Source organism: Chenopodium album, chromosome 16, assembly GCF_948465745.1.
Source record: "Chenopodium album chromosome 16, dcCheAlbu1.1, whole genome shotgun sequence".
In the NCBI taxonomy this organism is placed as follows: domain Eukaryota; kingdom Viridiplantae; phylum Streptophyta; class Magnoliopsida; order Caryophyllales; family Amaranthaceae; genus Chenopodium; species Chenopodium album.
In genome coordinates, this window is record NC_137849.1 from 43,920,650 (window position 1) to 43,943,731 (window position 23,082).

General features: G+C 34.5%; 2 protein-coding genes across 4 annotated transcripts; both read left to right on the plus strand.

Annotated features, from left to right (window-relative positions):
* The first annotated feature begins 7,563 nt into the window (after positions 1 to 7,563).
* Positions 7,564 to 12,484, plus strand: LOC145585484 (putative ubiquitin-conjugating enzyme E2 16). Its single transcript, XM_081642185.1, has 6 exons — positions 7,564 to 7,709; positions 7,902 to 8,005; positions 8,123 to 8,225; positions 8,391 to 8,454; positions 11,949 to 12,037; positions 12,150 to 12,484. Exons 1-6 carry the CDS (start codon positions 7,680 to 7,682, stop codon positions 12,243 to 12,245), a joined length of 486 nt encoding a protein of 161 aa, XP_081498311.1. The 5' UTR covers positions 7,564 to 7,679; the 3' UTR covers positions 12,246 to 12,484.
* A 1,379-nt stretch (positions 12,485 to 13,863) lies between these two features.
* Positions 13,864 to 21,898, plus strand: LOC145585485 (uncharacterized). 3 transcript variants are annotated; one of them, XM_081642187.1, is made up of 12 exons: positions 13,864 to 14,142; positions 14,410 to 14,477; positions 14,969 to 15,065; positions 15,148 to 15,276; positions 15,714 to 15,822; positions 15,915 to 16,059; positions 16,602 to 16,644; positions 16,878 to 17,051; positions 18,304 to 18,419; positions 18,504 to 18,574; positions 21,074 to 21,513; positions 21,613 to 21,898. In XM_081642187.1, the coding sequence occupies exons 1-9, from the start codon at positions 13,927 to 13,929 to the stop codon at positions 18,400 to 18,402; spliced, it is 1,080 nt and encodes a 359-aa protein (XP_081498313.1). In that variant the 5' UTR covers positions 13,864 to 13,926; the 3' UTR covers positions 18,403 to 18,419; positions 18,504 to 18,574; positions 21,074 to 21,513; positions 21,613 to 21,898. The 3 variants fall into 3 exon arrangements, with proteins under 3 accessions (XP_081498313.1, XP_081498312.1, XP_081498314.1); XM_081642186.1 differs by having other exon boundaries at positions 21,074 to 21,898; XM_081642188.1 differs by having other exon boundaries at positions 18,304 to 18,409; positions 21,074 to 21,898.
* Positions 21,899 to 23,082: the final 1,184 nt, after the last annotated feature.

The window sequence follows — 23,082 nt, forward strand, 5'->3', positions numbered from 1 at the left end:
TAGCTTTTAGCGGTCGAGTAGCGAGTAGCGATCAATTAGTAGTTGATAGAGACTAGCTGTCAATGTAGCGGTTAATAGTATGAGTTTTTGGTAAAACTAGCGGTTGAAATGTTAAAATACAGTAAAAATACATGCATAATACCTATTTTTTATTTTCCTTTTAAGAAAACATGCATAATACTTACAAAGTAAACACACTTTGTCAAAAGCTACCAGCTACCTTTCAAATGCTAATATTATTAAGTATTAACGTTTGACAAAAGCTACCTAAACGCTGTCCCTACCGCGCAGCCGCTGTATGAATCATATTGTTACCTTACCAAAAACACTTATTTTTTCCTACTAGTGTTTTGACTTAGTCCAAACGCTTACCGCTACCTAAAACGCTATCGCCAAACAAGGTCTTAGTTATAATTTTCAAAAGTCTCTAGCTATTAGCTTGACCATTGAAGCAAAAAAATACAAATAGCTTGGCCAAACTAATTTGCTTGAGAAAAAAGTTTCTAAAATTTAAGAGATTAATAATTAATCTTATATGATATTTGAGAAAGTTAAGCTCATTTAAATAGCTAACCATTGAGGCAAAAAAATAGCTACAAAAACTGGTTTTTTTTTTTAAAAAAAAAAAAAAACAAATAGCTTAAAATCTTATGTGTTATATCTTGGTATGCCTACCTTTGTAGGAAGATCGAAATCAAAGGTGTTTGATTTTTTAAGGGTGAGGGTTTGGAAGAGGTTGAAAGGGTGGAAACAACAACTCTTATCGTTCGCGGGTAGAGAAGTCCTTTTAAAGGCAGTTGTCCAAGCGGTTCCTACCTATATAATGAATTTGTTTCGTCTACCTAACGGGTTTTGTTATGATTTGCAGAGAATGATGGCCAGATTTTGGTGGGGTTGTAAAGAGGATGAAAGGAGGATTTTTTGGGTGGCATGGGATAAGCTTTGTGATTCAAAACAGTCAGGGGGCTTGGGATTTCGCAGACTCAATGATTTTAATGATGCTTTGCTAGCCAAGCAAGGTTGGCAAATTTTAAACAATTCGGAGCTTCTCTCTGCCCGAATTCTCAAGGCTAGATACTTTTCGAAATTTAATTTTCTTAGCTCAAATGTGGGCAGCAGACCGAGCTACATATGGAGGAGCATCTGGGGTAGTAAATGGGTGATTGAGAAAGGGTGTAAATGGATTATTGGGAATGGTAAATCTGTCAAGGTATGGAGTGATCCATGGATTGATAAACCGCCATTTTTTCGAGTTATTTCAAGGAAAATTGATGGAAGCAACTGTGATCGTGTGACTGATCTTATGTGTAGCGATGGTGGGGGATGGAATGTTGATGTGGTAAGAGCAAATTTCATTCCATTTGAGGCCGAGGAAATTCTGAGTATGCCATTGGCGTCAACCATGATTGATGATATGTATGTTTGGGCTTATGACAAGTTGGGGATATATATTGTAAAATTAGGATATCACTTTATTTCTTTCAATAGAAATTTGCATGATGGTGGAAGAGGCTCTTCGAACCCGACAAAGATAAGGCAGAAAATCTAGAAGTTATGCGTTCCCCCCAAGGTGAGAGTTTTTGTATGGAGATTATGTTGTGGGGCTCTCCCTACAAGCAAAGGTCTTCATAGGCGTATAGAGAACATATCACCGATATGCAGAAGATGTCATAGGGATGTTGAATCTGAGCTCCATGCTATTTGGGGTTGCGACCTGGTAAGAGGTGTATGGGAGGAGGTGGGTACGGTTTTTGATTGTCCAAGCTTTTCTGTTGTGGCTGATTGGGTTGATTGGGTGCTTGGTTTGAGAAGTGCTGAGGAGAGGTGTAGGATTATGATGCTTGCGTGGGAAATATGGAACGAAAGGAATGTTGTGGCTAATGGTGCGGTGCCAAGGGTCCTTGAGGAAATTATTGTCGTTGTTGACTCCCTGCTGAATGCATTCAATGAGGCACGCATACCCCCTGTTGTCTCACGTGTTAATCCCAGACAACGTGAGGGGAACTCGATGTGGTGTGCTCCGAGCGAAGGTGTGCTGAAAGTGAATGTTAATGGGGCTGTGTTTAGCAATGCTGGGTCAGGCACGGGTGTGGTTATTAGAGACCATTTGGGGGAGGTTGTGAGGGTGGGCTGCCAGCAAGTTCATCAGGTATGGGATGCAAGTGTTGTTGAAGCTACGGCAATGGCTCTTGGTCTGAAGATGGCTGTTCAATGCAATGCGAATAAGGTGATTGTTGAGAGTGATTGCGAGAGATTGGTGAAGCTGGTAAATGGGTCAGAGAATGATGGTTCTTTTCTTGGTTTGTTAGCTAAAGAAATCAAGTCTATTGCTATGTTTTTTGATAGTATTATTTTTACTCATGTTTTTAGGGAAGCTAATAGTGTAGCCCATGCTATGGCTCACCTTTCCCCACTAGAGTACTCTACTAGAGTGTGGGTTGGGAGTTGTCCAAGTGTGGTTGAAGATGTAGTTGCGTAGGATTTTGTTTTGAGTTCTAATAATATTTAGTCGTCTTGGTCGGCTTTCTCAAAAAAAAAAAAAACTTATTTGACAATTTAGGGTATGTTCACATTTACTTAATTTTAGTTCAGTTCAGTTCAGTTCAGCTCCTAATTTCCTTCTCTCGTAAAATATTCAGTTTAGTTCAGTTCAATTCAGTTCTGCTCCAATCAGTTCAGTTCAGTTCAGTAAATGTGAACAGACCCTAAACTCACCATTAAAGATGCTCTAAAGCCAATCCTTCATATATTTATTTCAACGAGCTCATATACCTGCAAAGTGCAAAAGACATTGCAATTTGCAAATGACAAACTTACACAAACAATTAGGAAAGTAAGTTTACTAAAATCACTAAACATGCAAACATTAGCCTTTTTATTTTATTTTATTTATTATTTTTTTAAAAAATATATAACATAACGCTAATTTAGAAACTAGAATATTGATAATTCATTACTTTTCTAAATAATATCATCAGATATATATGGAATAATATAGCAACAATATGTTTTCCTAATATGAAGGACGAAGATAACATGTTGACCTTTTGCAATATTACATACGAAGTAATTTATTTTAACCAATGTTACTCCGTAGTAATTAATTTATAGTCATGTACTTATATGGGTATTTCTTGAATTCGTTTCAATATATAATTTATGAATAATAATTTTTTTATAAATTATATTTCGTACTTATTAGTAATAATTAAGAAAATAATTATTAAAAATCTATTAACTTATACTTAAAGGGAATAATCGAGGACACTTGTTATTACCTTGTGAAAAAAATTTCCGTTTTTTTCGGGTTTTTTTTTTTGGGCTAAATTTTAAGTAAACTTTTTTTTTTTTTTTTTGAAGAAAAGGTAGCACAAGCATTTTATTAAGTTAAATCAATGTCCGCCAAAGCAGTAATACTTTGGGGAAACGGTCCAGTACAAACTAACTCATCACACACACCGGTATCCCATCTAACAATACAATGGGCAACCGTATTACGTGCTCGTCTAACATGAGAAAAAACACATGTAATACCCCGCATTTTTGAAACGTATTTTCTAATTAGTATTCTCTTTAAAAGGGTATTTTAGTAATTTATTTTACTATTTGGATTTTGGAGCCAAAATGATAATTGAATTTTGGCGCCAAAAGTATTTTAAAACTCAAATATTATTTTTGGATTTTGGATAAGATTTATTATCCATTTATTTTATTTAAAAACCGGATTATTTATATATATTCCGGATATTTTAATTAAATAAAATTATATTTTATTATTTATTTAAGATGGCCGAAAATTCCTAATTTAATGACTATGATTTTCGGATTTTCTATGTATAGAAAATCTGATTCTCTTAGTTTTTTTATTTAGTGAATAATTGGAATTTTATTAGTTAATTATTTTATACAATAGATATTATTTACACAATTATTTTTAATTCCTTAAAACTAGCAAATTAATTCCCTAAATATCTAAAGCCACCATGATGGATTTTTAGGTGACTTATTTTGGTAAATTATATTTTTAATTATCTCCTTAAAATCTCTTATTTTCCTTAATTCTATTTCTCCATCTTTTTAATATCTAATCATCATATTTTCTTGCCATTCATTCTTCTTAATTATTCCCCAAGTAATTCCAATGCCCTTATTATTTTTCATGACATACATACATTCCATATTCAATTATACACAATCACCTTAATATCCAAACTTTCCTTAATTCTTTTACTCACTTCTCCAAGTAATTCCCTTAATACTTTTTACCATAATTCTTCCTACATTCTCCTACCATAATTCCCTCGTTCATGAGCCTATAAATACCCCTTCATACCTCTCATATTCTTCACACAAAAACTCAATTCTCTTCTTCTCTCTTATTCTTATTTTCCCTAAACCTTTTCATATTTTTCTTTTCCTCTTTTCGTACAGATATTATCCTGTATACCTTTGAAACCAGTTTTCGGGCACTTCTGGTCAGTTTTTGGGGTATTGTTGTTTCACAGAAAATTGTTCCTCTCGAAAAATCCTTGAGGTTAGGCTCAAGAATCACCCAATTCAGACTTATATTGAAGGAGTTATGACCTCTGCAAGTTCTGCCTATTATTTCCAACGAAAATTCAATTCTCTTTAATCCTATTCTTTTATCTTTTTCATGGTTAGTTTTCTAAAATACAAATACCTATTTTAAAGCTATAATTTTATATTAAAGTATTATTTTAAAATAGTTTTATTGTCCATGCACATTAGATTTGAGTTTATGTTGTGATAACCTTATGGTTATGTTATTTGCAAGGTGTATTCGTTATTGAACTTTGAAAGTGCGAAGTGTTGATTGATATTCGGAATCAAGGTTCTTGAGGTTCTTTTTGTGTGATTTTTCTAGCAAGGATCAAGGTACGTTTAGGTGGCTAGATACCTTTGAAAGTGATTGGTTTGAATAACATGTTTTACATGATTTGATTGGTGATTGAATTAAATTGATTTGAATTATGATTTTGAAATAAATTATGTTTGAAGGTATTGATTTTAATAAAAGTATTTTGAATGATTGATTTTTAAATCATGTTTTGAATGGTTTGGATTACTTATCATGTTTAAATAAAGGATTTGATTTTAAAAGGTTTGTTGAATTAAATAAAAGGTTTTTCAAGGAAGAGTTGTTGATTTTGAAAAGTTTTTAATATGAGATTTTGTTCTCAAGTATCTATTTAAAAGGTTTTGATTTTGAAAGTATTTGGAATTATTAAAAAGGAGTTTGAATTACATTGGAATTTATTGGATATTAAAAGGATTTATTGAATCATTGAATTAAATTTATTATTAATGCTTTATAAGCATGTTAGTAATCCCACTATGCGGATTTGGTATATTGATAAGGCCTTGGACTTTGTATGACCGGGTCTTTCCTCAAGAATAGCCTTGTAACATAAGGAGACTAGCTTGGGGGGTGTGCATACTTGGGAGAGGAATTGGTTTAATTGGTTTTAATATGAGGAATTGGTTTTAAAATAATTGGTATTGGTTTTATTGATTATTGATATTGGAATATTAAGAATTGGTTTTGAATCATGAGTTTGGAATTATTGGATTAATTATTGGAATTGATTTCAAAAGCATGTTTGCAAATAAATTGAGTTTAATTATGTTACACTTACCGTACTTAGCATATTTTGCTAACCCGTATTTCTTATTTGTTTTGGTTCGCCCTGTTTACCGTAATGGTAAGCAGTGTTATTTCAGGTGGAGTCAATAAATTGATGCATTGGAGTCCCGGGATTGGTTTCACTAAGTTAGGAATCTTGGTCTTTGTATCTATTTTTGAGTACTCATAACATTGGTTTCTATCTATAGTTATTATTAATTAAAGAAGAGTTTTGAAGTTTCCGCTGCAAAGTATTGTTTTGTTAGTAAGTTGAGTAGCCTTGCGTAATCACGCGGCGGTAATACGCCTAAGTCTATCTCTACGGTATAATTATACGTATTATACTAGTATTTCCGTAGAGGGAGATTTGGGGGTGTTACAACACAAGAATCAAACATAAAGCTATCTTGTCTAACATCGTCATAGATAAGATGAATCGAGTCAGTCCACTTGACTTGCCTTTGATGCCTTGAATAACACTCGTTGTATTGCTCTCAACATGAATACTGCGAAAACCAAACCGCCTAACCAAAGCCACATCGTACCTAGCTGCAGCCCCTTCTGCAATATCAGGACTTGTGTAGGGGATTCGTCTGATACCATTTAATAGCACCCTGCCACTCTCATCTCTCACCACAACACCGAGTCCAACCATCCTTCCTTTTCGAACATATGCATCAACATTAATCTTGACCACTCCACCAGGTGGGTAGACCCAAACAGAAGCAGCACTGTCAGCACCCGAACCTTGCATTGCAGGCACCGGCATCACCCTACGCTTATAGCCACCAAACTCATCCACCATCCTAAAAAAACCAGTAGCAACTTGAACAACATTTTGCCTTTCATTGCAGAAAGCGATCTTATTTCTACAAAACCAGGCAGCCCACATCAGTGCCCCCACTGCAATCAGGTCCTTTGTCTTCAATTTATGCGCCAACCACCTCCATATCTCAATGACAGAACCAGCAGGAGCCCCCTCCAAGTGCTTCGACATATCCCCATGTCGCCATATCTCCTTCGCAGCTTCACAATGAAAAAGAGAGTGAATAATAGTCTCATTTCCATAACCACATACCTGACACGATGCATCAACAGTGATATGCCTATAAATAAGTCTTTCTTTGACAGCCAAATTACTCATGCAAGCACTCCAAATAAAGTGCTTGAGTTTTGGAGGGCACTTTAGCTGCCATAACCCCTTCCAAAGCTTTGCATCATCACTAGAAACTCCACTACCCACACTGACATCCCCCTTCAATCTTGCCAACCAATAGCTTGATTTTAAAGAAAAAATTCCATCCTTGGTCTGGGATCGGAACAGCAGGTCATCAGTGTTTATAGGTAATAACGGAGTAGAAAAAATAGCAGCACAAATATTCGCAGGGAACATATTACATATCAATTCTCTATTCCACTCTCCGTTGTACTCTGATAGTAGCTCACTTACCTTCATCTCCATGTTGCTCGAGTCACTTGAGGTTGGATAAAGAATCGTTTGGTCATCACATATCCACGGATCAGACCACACATTAATATTATGCCCATTTCCAACCCTCCAGTCCATCACGCAATAAGGACTTTGCTCCCCATATGCTTCTCCACGAGAAGCTTGGATTATAGCCCCTATTAGCATCCAAGACACTCGAATGCTTGTAATATCTTGCCTTCAAAGAGTAATGAAGCAAACTACTTATATTTTATGATATATATATTTTTTTTCCACTTTGACAATTATATTCCATATTCCACCAAGAAAAAAAAAAATACAATTATATTTCATAGATATCCAAATAAAATATTTCTAAATATCTTTTACATACTTTATTAATGTCAAAAATAATTACCACGAGATTTTAACCTAGTTCTACATAGACTGGTTTATAGGAATATGTCTCTTAACGAAAGACTGGTTTATCCTTAACTTTAGTAAATTCTCTCCATCATCTTCAATCTTCCGACCCCATTAAAAAATCCCACAATTACTTTCTGCCACTCTCTCTCTTTCTTTCTCTCTCTCTCTCTCTCTCAAACCATGACAAGTTCCTCCACTCAATCACGCAAGGTTCTTCTTTTTTCTCTCTTTAATTTCTACCTTCATGCCTTAATTTACCGCAATTTAGATCTTACACTCGAAAACATAATGCCGTATCATGCTCCCGAAATCACGCACAGTTTTAAACTGCTTTCGTGTTCCCGGTGTATAATAATATAATAATAATTGCTAATTTACATGCTTATATGTTTAAATTTTCAGACTTTAAGCAAAATCGCCCAAAATCGACTCCAAAAAGAACTTGTTGAGTGGCAGCTTAATCCTCCTGCTGGCTTCAAACATAAGGTCACCGATAATCTTCAAAGGTATAATTTTTTCTGGGTTTTTTTTTTTTTTTTTTTTTCCATGATTAAAAAAGTTTTGATTTTTATATGGTTTTTTTTTTTTTTTTTTTTTTTTTTTTTTTTTTACTTTTTAAAAAGATGGGTGATCGAAGTTTCTGGAGCACCTGGAACTTTGTATGCAAACGAGACTTATCAGCTTCAAGTTGATTTTCCTGAGCATTATCCTATGGAAGCACCCCAGGTTATTATTTAATATTTATTTTTCTAATTCAATTGAACCCCTGAATTTTTTTTGTTGATTTTTTATTACTTTATGTTAAATTATTATTATTAGTATAGTAGTTTATTATAATTGCACAATTTTTAGGTTAGAATTTGGTTTAATTTATTGTTTTTTGGGGTGTAGGTTATATTTGTACCTCCTGCTCCTCTGCATCCTCACATTTACAGCAATGGGCATATCTGTTTAGGTACTTCTTTCTTTGTATTAGATGAACTTTTTTTCCCCTAGATGTTTACTTGTTCTCTATATGTGTTTCATAATTTATGTATTAAGTTGTCGCGTAGTTTAAATTACACTATCAATCTGACGACTACTTTCAGATGGAGAGAGTATGTGGAATTCTAGTACAAATATGTTGTATCTTGTATGTTTGTATGATTGTATTGTATTAACGAAGTCAATTGAATTGAATGATGTGTTAGAATAAGATCAACTCTTTCATTGACAAATGACAATTGACATTGCTCATACATGTTATATATTGTGATTTTGTTTTTTGAAATGATTTGGGAAGAAAGTTTCTGTAAATGCATTGACAATTTGACATGTCTTGGTATGTTAAAAGCATACGATTATGTAGATGAAGAGGGAGATGGGGTGATATTAGACAATTTTGCATTTTGCAGATAGTGTTGAATGGTGATGAGTTGAGTGTGCACTTGTTGGATTTGATTGAGATTGATGCTTAATTTTTTAAAGTGGATAAACCTATAGTTGGTTTATGAATTATGAAAGTTATTAATGAAAAGAATAACCTTCGATTTCCATATTTTAGAGGATGTTGTAGCGGATTGCTTATTATAACTGTTATGAGATATTTGGATGTGATGAATGGATAACAATGCATATAATGCTAATACTAATGGTCCTTGTTCTTGTGAATCTATAGTTGTTGAATAAAGCATGACTTCTGAGCGCCTATCTTTTGTTTATTTACCGGTTTTGCTGCCTAATAAAAATTAGTAACAAGTCTAATGTTGATTCGGTATAATAAGCCTACACGAGTACACGGCCTCCTATTAGCCTATTGAATTTTCCTTTATCATCAGTTAGATTAGGAGGAGACCCCAGTTACTCTTCATGAGAAACGGGTTTTGTTTCTCTAGTGGCATATTTGCAATTTTTTCCAACTTTTTTGTGTTGTTGTGCTGATGAGTAGACATATGTGGGACATGCTTAGTTGGCATGAGCAGCTGAGTATATGGGATGCCGTTAATGTAATCAAACATTATCAATGTTCCTCATTCTACTGTCCTCCAACACCTTCGTCCTCCATTAAAGCTGTCAACCACATCTCCTTCGTGTCCTTCAGCTCGCACCTCCACCATATTCTTTGTGTTCCTCCATCTTTATTGTCCTCCTTTGTCTTTCAGGCGGCTTCGCCGCCGTATTAACGAAAAACCCTAACAGAAATGGGGAAATAAGGGCATGGTTAACCCCAAATGGTAAGGTTTTACTTCCTACTCCATTGAACATGTTCGCGAGCTTTAAAATCTCCATTGAAAGTCTTTGAATTCCATGGATGGAGGTGAGTAAAGGGAAGAAGAAGAGCAAAGAGTGGATGCCAAAAGAAGACCAATTTACAAATATATCAAAATTTTGTCATGAGTCCAGATTTAATTTCAAAATTAAGGGAAATAGACTTAATCCCTCGATCTTCACTTTGGGTACACTTGAATTTGCGAACAAGATGCAGATCTTCACTTGTAAGTTAACGGTGAAAGTTAACTCCGTCATCTTTTCTTTTGCACTACTTGTACAGCTGGACATAGTCAGAAACACCTCACAATATATAAAACCACTCATATCCCCGGAAATTACTGTATTGCCCCCATGAGAAACGAATGTTGTTAATCAATAGGAGAAACAGGGAATTACTCTTAGATTAGTACAAGTACTGAAGTACATATATTTCTGCCAATTATTTGAAGTTCCAATCTGATGTTAGATTATGAGCATAATCAGGCCTGTTTTCTCCTGTAGACTTAAATTTAGCATTATCATCCTCTTCACTCCGTTGAAAAATTTGCGGCCTTTTTGTTCTGATGAACAATTATTCAACAAATTGAGTGCTAAGTCTTAGTTTTTATAATATTTTTGTGTTGCTCACAAAATTTTTACTCCATTTTGTTTACAAGATATATCAAGTGCATATGTACCTTATACTTTTTAGCTTCACCTGGGGAAACCGGGACTAGAACAGTCATATGTTTATTCACTCTGTGGCTTGAGCTACATCTTACATGGATATTTTATTCAATAATTTTATAAAACAAAAGGTTTTTGAATAGAGGATCTAGTTTCTACAAGCCAACACACCTGCAATATCATTTGAAATATGTAAATTTGAACCAGCTGGCCCAGTTCATGAGATGGTTTGGAACACTTAGGCACTCAATGCACCTCTTTTATCAGTTAGTAGAATGAATATATTATTTCCATTATGGTTCTAAACTCCACATGAAATAGTTTTTCTACATCTTAGGGTTATCTGGCTGCATTCATCTTTGACCTTTCAAACCCTGCTGGTAGCAAGATCCACAATGTCTGTCATTATTAACGATGTAATAATGTATGATCTTATTCTTGTAGCTTGATTGATGCATAGACTATTGTGCCTTTCTGTAAAGTTGGTGAAGCTCGTATTTCATTTTTCCCAGACTCAATCTCTATTTCTTATAAGCTGATAAAGAGGATATAACCTCTAATGTGCATTGAGATTGTCATTCTTTTTACAACCGAGATTGTCATTCTTGTGGATAGACTTTGGCAAATTACATTTCATGCCAAAATATTAGAATATCATAATAGCTATATTTTACATGGGTCTTTTGTTCATTATATATTATAAAATGAAGACTTTTTTTAAATAGATGATTAATTTTCTACAGCCAACTACCAGCTTTTAAAAACGTAAAAGGTTCCAGGTAGCTCAGTTCGTGAGATGGTTCGGAACATTTAGCCGATATATGTACTGAATGCCCCTCTTTCATCAGTCACTAATAATTTTTGTTATTTCCTTTATTGGTCTACGCTCCACCTGAAAGTCATTCTACATTTTAGATTTGACCTCCCAAACCCCGCTGCACTAAAATTTCCCAATGGCTGTTGTTATTGTTGCTGAAATAAAGTGTAATCTCACTTATGTAGCTCAATAGATTCATTGACTATTGTGTCTTTCTATAAAGTCAGTGATGCCCATGTTTCAAATTTCCCAGCCTCAGTTTCTATATATGGATAGACTGATGAAGAAGACACTAGCCACTCTTATGCGATTGAGATTGAGATTCTTGTGGATAGACTTTTAATGATTGTATCTTTATGCTTAGGTATCGTAAGATTGTAATATCATAATAGCTTTACCACCTCATTATGCGTTGATGTTATCGTGCCTTGGATATTTTTTTCATTTTTGTATTTTACTCATTTTTGTTTTGTTTACCAATGGATGGTCATGAATCTCATGATATTGATATTGGAAACCTATTTCACAAGTCATTCAAACATTATGTAGGCCATTTTGTGGTGCAAGCTCACAGTCCTTGTTTCTTCCACAAATCGTTGTTTATATTAATCTCCCCTGATTTAGGCTCTTGTGTATTTTGGATGGGACCATTAAGATGATTTGTGTTAAAAATGACCTTGCCAACACATACTTTCTCGTATTGTCTATGATTGCAGATATTTTATATGACTCTTGGTCCCCAGCAATGACAGTCAGCTCAATTTGTATCAGTATTCTTTCAATGCTGTCAAGCTCTACCTCAAAGGTTTGTTGAGTTACTATCCCTGGCCACACCCCCGACTCCCAGCAGTTTCCATTTGAGCTTTTGCTTACTCATATTCTTAAGATAACTGAAACAGTTTTGTTACATTTTGCAGCAACGCCCTGCAGACAATGACCGTTATGTGAAGAAATGTAGGAACGGTAGATCTCCTAAGGAAACGAGGTGGTGGTTTCATGACGATAAAGTGTAATATATGAGTAGTATTTGTCAGACCTATTGAAACACTGTTATATAGAATTGACTTCTAGGATGAATACAGCCTCCTATCTCCAGGAGATGTTGAAGTGGATGCGAGAGTAAAAAGGATTTATGTTAACCCTCTTGTTTAGCTCGGGGGATGATATGGATAACCTCTAAAATGTGGAAACATCAGATGTAAAGCAATGGCTTCTGATTTAAAAGTATGAGAAAGTTAGCAGGTTTGTTTAATGTTGCTATGCCACTGTAAGGAATCTGAGCAAGATAATCACAGGATGTGTTTAGTGCAGATTAGAGTGCAGTGTGCAGGCCATTGAGATATACCAAGTATGCTTTAAGCATTCTTTTTAGGGCTTAAAGAAAAGTAAAGATGACGACCAATTCATGTCAAATTTGTGTATTATTGTGTCAATAGTTTATGGTTTTAACAATCTGTTGACACATAGACAGTTTGACACTACAAGACACCGAGCAATGACAGCCCACTACCGGGAGCAACTATACCTAGGGCAAAAATATACTTTAACGCAAAAGCTTAGCCAGTATTTACAATTAACAATAAAGTATATTAAAAAAAATAAATTATAATTACAAACTGAAATTATTTTGTTAAAACAATAACATTTAACGCAAATTCGCAAAAGTCTAGAAAACAGAAAATATATAACCTCAGATTGGATATCCAATTAACAATTACAATATTTAAATCAACCATAACTATCACCGACAAACAATTTGTGTCAATGCGTCATTGTCTTCAACCTCCCAAATATCAAATATGGTCTCTCCTTGGTAGTGGGCAAACATTACTCACTAGTCACCTATTTGACCTATATGATTAGATGAAAGATCTTAGCAATGAAGTGATGAAGCACAATTCTATGCTTCATTTGTTTTGACCAAAAAGAACTAATTAGATCCGTTTAAATAAATTTTTAAACTAAATTTCATCAATTTGAGTGAGTTGACTACAAATGTCTTATTTTTTAGTCATTTATTTAGTATAAATTGATACAAGTATTTTTGACATATGAAAAAAGACAGGTGTCAGCCCCTCCACCCCCCCGGTGTGACCAGGGTTCGATCCTCACCCCTACCCTTCTCATGATAGGAGAAACTCTTATGATACAAGACCCTCATTAAGTCGTTTCCCTTTATCTAACATCTTGTAACAAAGGGGAAAATAACAAAGTATTTAATGTGAATGGATAAAACAAAGATATTCGTGAAATTTCAAGAAACAAACAACTTAGATCAACATGTCTACAACAAATTGTCTTATTAGCCAAACATGTATTAGCAACAAATAATTCTTAATACTTAAATGATTGAAATTATTTTAACCTAAATAATCCAGTCAAAACTTTAACCAAAACGTGAAAGTTGTAGTTTTGCATGCTCTGATCCCACACAGACACGAAGTTAAAAATTTGAATATTACTTTGAGATAGAAATATAGAATGATAGATTTGTATTGCTTCTCTTGCTTCCGAAATACTTCGTATCTAGCCCAATTTCTTGGGTTAGATTGATCTGCTTGACCCGTGAGACGTTCTGACCCGACAAAGAAAATACTAGTAAAAGAAATACCCCTACAGGATACAGCCTGCTCTACAGACCTTTGGCTTAAGCAGTAGAGCCTGTGCCCTGTAGTAACTCCAGTGAGTGTGAAAATGGTGGCAGTGGCGCGCTTACTACCATGGACGGCGATTTCGGATACTCCGGCGATAGTTTCACGGTGGCGCACTCACTTCTCCCACTCTCTCTCCTCTTCAATCTCCTCCTTCCGTTTCCCCAAATACGCCGTCGTTTCGTTCTGCTCCAACTCTCTTATCGCTTCCTCTGACTCTGATATACCCGATATCTCCCTCCCACAACCTCCTAAACAGGTCCTCTCTCTCTCCGTTGACCATTTTCCTCAAATAGGTCAACTTCAATTGTGCCATTTTTTATTGGGTCAAGTTTTAAATTTGCAATATACTAGGGTTTATCCCCTAATTTTGTTAATTGATTTTGTACCCCCTTTAATTTTAATTATTGGTATGCTAATTGTGTATATGTTATTTGATTCTGAACATAATTTAGTATAAATGGTGCTTACAAATTCGAATTATATAATCCTTCAAAATTTTGATCGTATTGAGAATTGATGACAGGGGACTTTGAAGCCGGGGTTGTATTTAGTAGGGACTCCCATTGGTAATCTTGAAGATATCACATTACGGTATTTGCCTCCCATTTCGAAATTTTCGAGTTGTTTATTATTCATTTCTTGTAATGTTGATGCTAATTCTATATTTCTATCAATGCAAATGTATATCAATCATAAATTTCTATGTAATATGTACTCTATTTAAATTTAGTAACTGTGATGTGCTGTTGAGTTTCAGTAACAACTTGACATCATGTTTTCTGAGGCGTTGCGTTTATTTTGTTGTTAAATATCCTCGTTTTTTTGGTCATGTTAGAGTTAGATTTCGATGCATTACTTCAAGCTTTGGCCTTTAAAGGCGATTCATGTGGAATGCTGAAGATTTTAGTGTTTATGTGTGGTTGTGTTGATGATGTTCAAGCTGTTGGTTTGTGTTTGATTGATTGACACTAGGACTAGCAAATTGATTTTTGTTGATATTTTATGAGCGTGTGGGTTTCTCGACTTACATTATTCTTGTTGTATTGAACTTTTTCCCTTCTCAATTTGATCTTAAATTTTAGTGCATTGCGGGTGCTGAAATCAGCTGACGTGATACTTTCTGAGGACACTAGACACTCCGGAAAGTTGCTTCATTATTATGGAATCAAAACGCCCCTTGTATGTATAATGATGGAATTATTTTTTTTGTTCCCTAGATTCAGCTAGTTTGTATCTTGATTGGAGCTTGTTTTGTTTCTAGATGAGCTATCACAAGTTTAATGAGTTTCAGAGAGGGCAAACTGTTTTGAAACGTTTACAAGAGGGTGAAATTGTCGCTCTGATTAGTGATGCTGGGATGCCTGGTATTAGTGATCCTGGAACAGAATTGGTCAGTTGATGCGTCCTTTAATCTTCATTAATAATTTTTTTCCCTATTTTTTTTTCTTAATACTAGCTATAATGATATCAAGGCATCAAGCCATTGACCTGTTCATCTGGGAAAGGGTGGGGTTGTGATGAATTTCATCCTTGATTCACATTTCAATTATGAAACTATCTTTTATAAGTGTTTTATACTGTGAGTGTCCTTTAAAAGTATTTTGCATTCCATTCATGATATTATCATTATGGCTAGAATTTCGTCTAATCAACTATAGTTCTTAATGTCTTATCACAATTTTCCTCTGTTAACACAAGTTGCCTGCTACCAGTTTAATATCAAGATTCTGCTTAACTTAAGGTTTGGTCAGTACCCATAGATTGAGTTGTGGATAATGTTATGAAGTATCATAAAATATTAACATGTGACAATAATTATGTCCGCAGGTAAAGCTGTGTGTTGATGAAAAAATCATAGTGGTTCCCATCCCCGGTGCTTCAGCTGTAGTTTCTGCTCTCTCTGCCTCGGGTTTGCCAACTGATGACTTCACCTTTGGTAATTTGCAAACTATCAGGTGTACATATCTGTAATTTTTCCTCAATGTAGTTGGGTGGCATCTTATTCCTCCATTCCTTTTGTTGATCTAGTTGGATTTCTTCCTAAGCATGCTGGGTCAAGAAGAGAGAGGCTCTTGCTCTCTGCCAATCAGAGTGCAACACAGATTTTCTTTGTTCCCCCACACAAGCTACACCAATTTCTTGAAGAAACTTCTTCAGTTTTTGGGGACTCAAGGTAAATGTTTACTAAATGCAAATCAGATGATATATACTCTGCAATAAAATAGGCAAATGCTTAAGTGTACTCTATCGACTCTATGTAGTCAAGATTGTAAATTGGAGTAAAAATTGTTTCTCAATACATTTGTTAGATATTTATATTGTGCTTGTAAAGGACATGTTGGTTTTCTTAGGATTACTGTCCTCATCAGGGGCTTGTCCTTATCTTCGTTCAGTCCTTTGGATGGTACTCATAATAAGGGCAAGCACCCCTTTACTTAATTACTTATACCGTGAACTCTTGTTTAATTATTTATCTGATAGCTTCTGTTTAGTAATCAAAGTAACTTGATTTGGGTTATTTCAAATTGTTTCCCTTGGCATATCAGCTTCATTGGAAACAATCAGTTTTTGGGTGGAGTGATTATGAAAAGGGGATAGAAGGGAAAGATGCAGAAGTTTGAGATAGGAGTAGTAAATAATTGCAACTACTTAAACATTTTTTTTGTCTTTTGTTTTGTGTGATTGGTTGTGATCATATACTTTGTAATGTTGCAGGAGATGTGTCATAGCTCGAGAAATGACCAAAATTCATGAAGAGGTATGATTTTAGTGAGGGTTTCATTGCTTGATGTATGGATTTTGGTTATATAGTGAATTGTTAGTGATTCACTGATTTGAATGAGTGAAATGTTTTTCCCATAATTTTAAGGATCTGATTATATTAGCATTTGTCTGATACTCTGATTGTTTTGAACTTTTGACTTCTATATTAATTTCTAGATTGGATTTTGGCCTTTTGTCATTGAGTTCTAACTTCCATGAGCCTTGCAGTTTTGGCGTGGTACCTTGCAGGATGCTAAGGAGGCATTTGTATCTCGGAAACCAAAGGGAGAAATGACACTTCTAATAGAGGGAAAGGCCGACTGCATTGATGAAGCTCCACCAGATTCTCAGATTGAGGATGAACTCAAGGAGCTTATAAGTAATGGGCATAGTCTGTCGATGGTAATGGATGTTCATTCCTTCTACTTCCTCCGTTTTTTTAGTTGCATCACTTTAGTTTTCACTGACTCCTAGGCAATTTTTGGAGTAGAAAGAGATAGAGAGAAAAATAAATAAATAGGGCTCATGTCATAGGAGAGAGAAAGAGAATTTATTAGTTAAAAAGGTAAGTGATGCAATTAATTTGAAACTTCCTTTTTAGGAAAGTAATGCAACTAAAAAAAAACGGAGGAAGTATCTCTTTTCTAGAGGGTGTACTTCCTTCTGAAGTAATTGATAAGTTTCAGTGAAGTATGGAGTATGATTTACAAAGTCCTTTGATCTAGGGAGTATGATCTTTGTAAATAAAAAGGAGCATTGAAAGACAGAGGCAAATTGTTCTGCTCATGGAAGATATTTCTGGTAAAGAAATATGCATCTATTGGATGTTTAGTTCCTCTGAAATGTTTAATGACTATTGTTATAGTTTACTTGTTGGTTTGTCCTTCACTAATCTTTGCTACCCTCGTGAATGTTTCTATTGTTTATCTTTCTAAGGGGATTTTTTTTTTTGTACTGCTGGTCTTTCTGTCTTCTTATCATACAATAAATTAATTTTTAATATGCAAAAATGGAAAAATCAATCTGAATAATCCTAAATTGTGCTTTCTGTAATAAAAATTCTGAACTTCTCTTCAGGTAATTTAACGTCATTTTTTGGACTTTGGTTCATGTTGTTTCACTTTTGCGTGTATGTGAGTGCAACTGTGCGTGTGGGATGGGGGCAATTCCTATGGGCTGTGGGTTTTGAACTTGTCAGATGTTGAAAGTGTTTGGATGTTATTTTTCAGGAACCGTTTTTTCAGCGCACAGATAATGTGTGCTTATCATATCGGCTTACATTTCTGTCTGAAAGGAAGGATGCTTACCTTTTAAAATGCCTTGTACTCAGCTGTGGTCTTCAAATACCTGTTGAATGTTTAAATAATGTTTTCTGTTTCAATGAAGAAAATCAATCACTTCTAAAATCTAGTAAGGCAGAAGTATATATATCAAGATTGCCCACCCTGTATTGTTTCCACCTGCCGTTATTTTTTGTCAAGTGTGCATCTTAGATCAACATTGGACTTCTGCTTGTTGGATGATTCTTCTTCATATTTTATTGTATAAACTATAAAGTTGCTGCATTTTGTATTATGATGGTATGTGTTTGTTTCATTGATTCAAATGTTCAAACTTTTTTGTGTATTAGGCCATTGATGTGTGATTGATGCAGGCTGTAAAGTTGGTTGCTGAAGGAACATCGAGGAAAAGGAAGGAAGTTTATGCACTTGCGTTAAGGAAATTCGGGAAGCAACTTGTAGGAGAGGAATGAAATGGAGGCAAGAAATGGTATTCTCTAAATTTTATATTTAGGTTGCATCCTCCATTTTTTTTATTTGCGTTTTATATTGTTGAGGTATTGTTTTACTACAGGAAAAGCAGAAACCAGTTTTTTTAAATGATTTGTTAATGAGAATTTTCCGGCCTCAGAGCTAGAGAAAGAGGTATGTGTTAAGTTCCCTCATTATACATTTGTTATATATCATAGATTATTGCATAAAAAAAAAGAGGGAATCTGTTATAAGGGTGACTGAACAGAATTTCAGAAAGGTAATTTACGACCTTAGTAGACAAGTCCTTGGAATCAAGGGTCATCATTCATCAATCTTAGTTTTGTGAATCTCTGAAGGGAGTGATGAAACTTAATCTACTTACTTTTCTGTAGCCCAATCACTTCCCAATAGTTATCAGAAAAGGCAAAAATAAACCCTCCAAATATCGGTGACTTATCTAGTTATCCTATCCATATTTTACATTGCCTGCCTCTTATCTACTTGGCCACCCTCTCCACCCATGCTCCCAGAGTCCCAGCCACCCATATATGAGGAATTGGGTCTCAGTAATGCCCTTAATCCTACCACCTCTTTAGAGAACATGTGTGATCTCTTGGCTGATATCTTTAGCTTCAGTAAAAACATAGAGCTAGTATTCTCCTTTGTCGCCTACTTAACTTTTATCCTCTATATGGAATTCCTTTGTTAATTTTATGTTTAATAATTCCCTCAGTACTAGTTTAGTTTGTTTACTTATCATGAAGCATAGGCTTAGGAGATAAATTGGTGTTTGATAATCAAATGTTATTTTGATAAAAAAAAAAAAAAAAAAGGTGGAAATGATGGGATATAGTGGGGTAATATCTTACTGGATGAGAGAGTGTGGGTCCCTTACTATATTATCAATGGGGTAGAGAGTGGTAAAAGGCAATAGTGGCCATTGTCAATTTTTGATGGATTTAAACTAAAGTGGGATGGGCGAAAAAGATAAGTGAACAAACTAATTTGGGATGAAAGGATTATTTTCTTGTTTTATTTGCTATATGCAGCAACTTGGAACTCATTGCTAGGTCTAGGTGATTAATTACTTACATTATTTACAATATCAGGTTGCTATATAGTGGGGAACAAATGAACTGTTGTAATCCTTGTTTGAAAGATTAATAATTCATTAGCATGAAGCATTAAAGCCTTAAGTTATCAGGGTACAACACCTGGAGCAAGTGGTATGCTTAAAATATTTGCCCTTCCAGAGAAGTTGTGTGCTTCAATTGCTACTCCATGCGTTCTGTCTTAATGCTCAGGCAACTGGCATTTGTCTCCAATATTATTTACTCGTGAGTTTCTCAACCCTGTCAGAGACTCAGAGTGGGTTATTTGTCCAGATGTTAGACTTGGCTATATCATGAAAACCATGATCAACTTTGCTCCATAGTGAATTGTTTGTTGAGCATGCACATTGTTGTGAACCAGGTTCTTGGGGTCAAATGGAAAACCCCAAAATACAGTGTCAGTGCTCTTTTATCACATTTTCTGTTAGTAATATAGGCTAAGTATAACAGTGATGATCCTGGTTCTGAACCAAGTGTACCTGTAAGTCTGAAAAACAAGGTTCATGGAAGATATCATTACTTGATCTGATTGATGAAAGCATCTGTGCTCTACATGCTAAAACAAAAGAGCAAAATTTGGTTTTTAATGAGACAGAGGATAAGGCTTTGGCTGAAGTATATAATTTAAGTAGATAGCCCTACATTTTGATGTAAATATTTCTTAATAAACTTTTTGCTACTTGGTCATTTCAATTATGCTCTTTCATTCCTTGTTAGCATTGCTACTTGGTGATATACAACAAAGGGTCCATTTTGTCATTAAATACAACTGACTAATCATGGGTTTGCTGAGCCTTGTAAGCTTAATCTTATACGAATAATTCAATTTGTTTGGTGGCTCATTTAATTTGCTGACCGGTTGCTTTTTAGGTCTTAAATTTTATACTTATTGAACCACAAGACTTTTACACTATTCACATAATGTTCTTTGACCATCTTTGTGATTTATCCGTAAGAAAAAAATTTAATCATGTGGGATGTATTTAGATCCGTTTCGAAATCTACTTTTCAAATATCACTTTTTATAATTTTTACAAAGTATAATTAAAGATATTAATAGCAAAAGTAATGCATGTGCGGCGTGAAATCACTCATAGTGCAATTAAAAATAAAAATCATTTCTTACTGGTTTGCAGGTTTGGGAATTTTTGGTAAAACTCAAGGGGAACAGAATGATTATTTTATTTTTTGGGGGGCATTTAAGGTTATTGGCAAACTGAATAAAAGAACAAAAGTGGTTTACTTTGAGGGTGTCTTTTTTCTTTTCCTTCTACTCAGGTTGGCCTAAACTATATGGCTCCATGAGTCTTGAATAGTCATTTCCTTTGTTTCTATGCTGGCAACCTTTTTTCCTCAGAACATCCTGTTTGGATATGATCTTGTCACTCGTTGTCACCTTGTTCTTTGTTTTGGTTGCATTCTTCTATTCTGATAGTTGCTCCTGCACTACTTTAATTATATGAGCTGATATTTTTGGCTTGATAAGCTGTTGAGTAGCTAGAAGTTGAGGATACCTGCATTTAATGTTATAAATTGAACGTAAGTTTGTAACCTGCAGGTATTTTTTGCGCTACATAAGTGCAGAAGGATTCATCGAAATTCCTTTTCAAGGGTGCAAATCAGTACAAATCAGCTCCTTGTACTTGGTTGTTGAACTGAGATACTATCATTTGTGGAAAAGTTCGTCATGTGCTGTGAAGATTTTGTTGCTGATGCAATAAAAAACGCGGTTGGTGGGAAGATTATAAGGTAATTCCCTCTTGCAGATATCAGTCTTATAGTGGCGCATGGGAAAACAGAATTGTGCCGTCACCTTTCCTACACATGTAAGTGGTCCAACAATCCAGCATCGAGTTTTAGACGTTCTACTATATCCTTCACTGTGTTATTACTGAAGATTATGACTCCTTTAATTAGTCTTTCGAGTTAGTATCAGTAGCACTAATACAACACTGGGACCATGATTTAGGACATGCAAAATTGAAGACCAACTCTAAGGTATTTTATATACATACTTGGCATATATTTTATGGCTTGATGATTTCAATAATCTGATATTTTGAAGGGCAGTTAAGCAATTAGAGCCATTTATTGCAGTTTTTCGGGTTGCATTTGTGTAGTGGGCCCTTAGTTTGAATAATTGATGAGAATTGAGAAGAGAAGTCAAGCAATTGGAGCCATTTTGTACGACTAATGTTCCTAAATTAGGTTTTGTTTCCCCAATCTTGGAATGTTGTATCTTGAGTTACAATTCTGTTGGAGTTCATTTAAGTTCAAATTTATATCTATGTTTTGTTGTTTTCTTGGCTTTTCACTAGAATGATGTAACAATGAGATTCCGAGCTTATCTGATCGAATATCAATACCTGTCTATCTTCGCCTTTCTCTTGCGTTTTAAGTGTTCAACTCGATCTCATGGTGATTCAGTGAACCTTGCTTCTTGCTATCATGCCAGACTTTGTTCAAGGGTGTTGTTTTGCGAGTAATTAATACATAGCACACTATTTGTTTTTAAACTCTATGCTAAGTTTGATTGCTTACCTTATTCCTCCGGAAAAATATTTGATGTTGCTCTTGCTGATTTATAATTATGGAAATTTTACTTGCAATCTCCATTGCATACTATATTGAAAGGAATTTTGAGAAGTTTATAGAAAAACTTACCCTTTTACTTAAGCTTTATTTTTAAAATCATATTTTTATAAGGCATATGTTAGTAAATTTGGTTGTATCTAAATGCTCAAATTCAGTCTCGTATACATCAATGCCCTTTGTAGCTTTAGGCGATTCTAAAATCTTAGTGTACCTCAAATAATATAAACTCTCCTCCAACAAAGGAAATTTCCATTTGAATTTTCAATTTCACTCTTTTAAAAAACCAATGAAGAAGCTATCATTAGTGAAGAAACTATACAATTTAGTCACAAGTCATAACACAATAAGTAGGCATCAAGACTAAGTAGATTATAAAACAATAGTTTGGTGTAAAATCAACAATTAATTTGGTCGAATATAGTTTGCATTAACATTTCGAAACAAGATAATGTTTATGAAATTGCAGTCTTTGGCGTGATTGATCTATGATTACCCCACAAACCGAGGGAGCAGGAGCAGCATGGAACACACGAATTCGCTCAAATTCAAAGTTTTTGTTTTTATTTGTAACCTTATTATATGAAATTATTATGTAATTTACTTTATTTTAATTGGTAAATAAATCCATTATGATTGGAAGAGAAGATTTGTCAAATAGGTAGAAGCTAAGGTTGGGTACAAATTTATGATTACGTGTCAATTTTTGTTTGTTGCCATCTAACCACCACATTTATTTATTATTTTATTTTTATAAAATTTTAATATTTCTTTCTTTTATTGTCCTTATTAGAAGTAATGTCCAAACAAAGTGTCTTGTTATACATTTTTTTATGTCACATGTTTTGAGTTAAAAAGTATAAACCATTCAAAAATGCCTTGATTTTTGGTTGATTTTTATGGTTCCTTCTAGGAGGCTAATTCATTACATCACCATCTAGAGGTGTATGGTACTAAACTACTACTCCCTCCGTC

Bases quoted from the DNA above. Each gene is read 5' to 3' on its own strand.
- LOC145585485 (XM_081642186.1), top strand. From the start codon at position 13,927: ATGGTGGCAGTGGCGCGCTTACTACCATGGACGGCGATTTCGGATACT. The intron at 14,478-14,968 runs GTATTTGCCTCC...CTTAAATTTTAG, and splicing joins CTTGAAGATATCACATTACG to TGCATTGCGGGTGCTGAAAT. The intron at 16,645-16,877 runs GTATGATTTTAG...TGAGCCTTGCAG, and splicing joins TGACCAAAATTCATGAAGAG to TTTTGGCGTGGTACCTTGCA.
- LOC145585484 (XM_081642185.1), top strand. From the start codon at position 7,680: ATGACAAGTTCCTCCACTCAATCACGCAAG. The intron at 8,006-8,122 runs GTATAATTTTTT...CTTTTTAAAAAG, and splicing joins GTCACCGATAATCTTCAAAG to ATGGGTGATCGAAGTTTCTG. The intron at 12,038-12,149 runs GTTTGTTGAGTT...TACATTTTGCAG, and splicing joins TGTCAAGCTCTACCTCAAAG to CAACGCCCTGCAGACAATGA.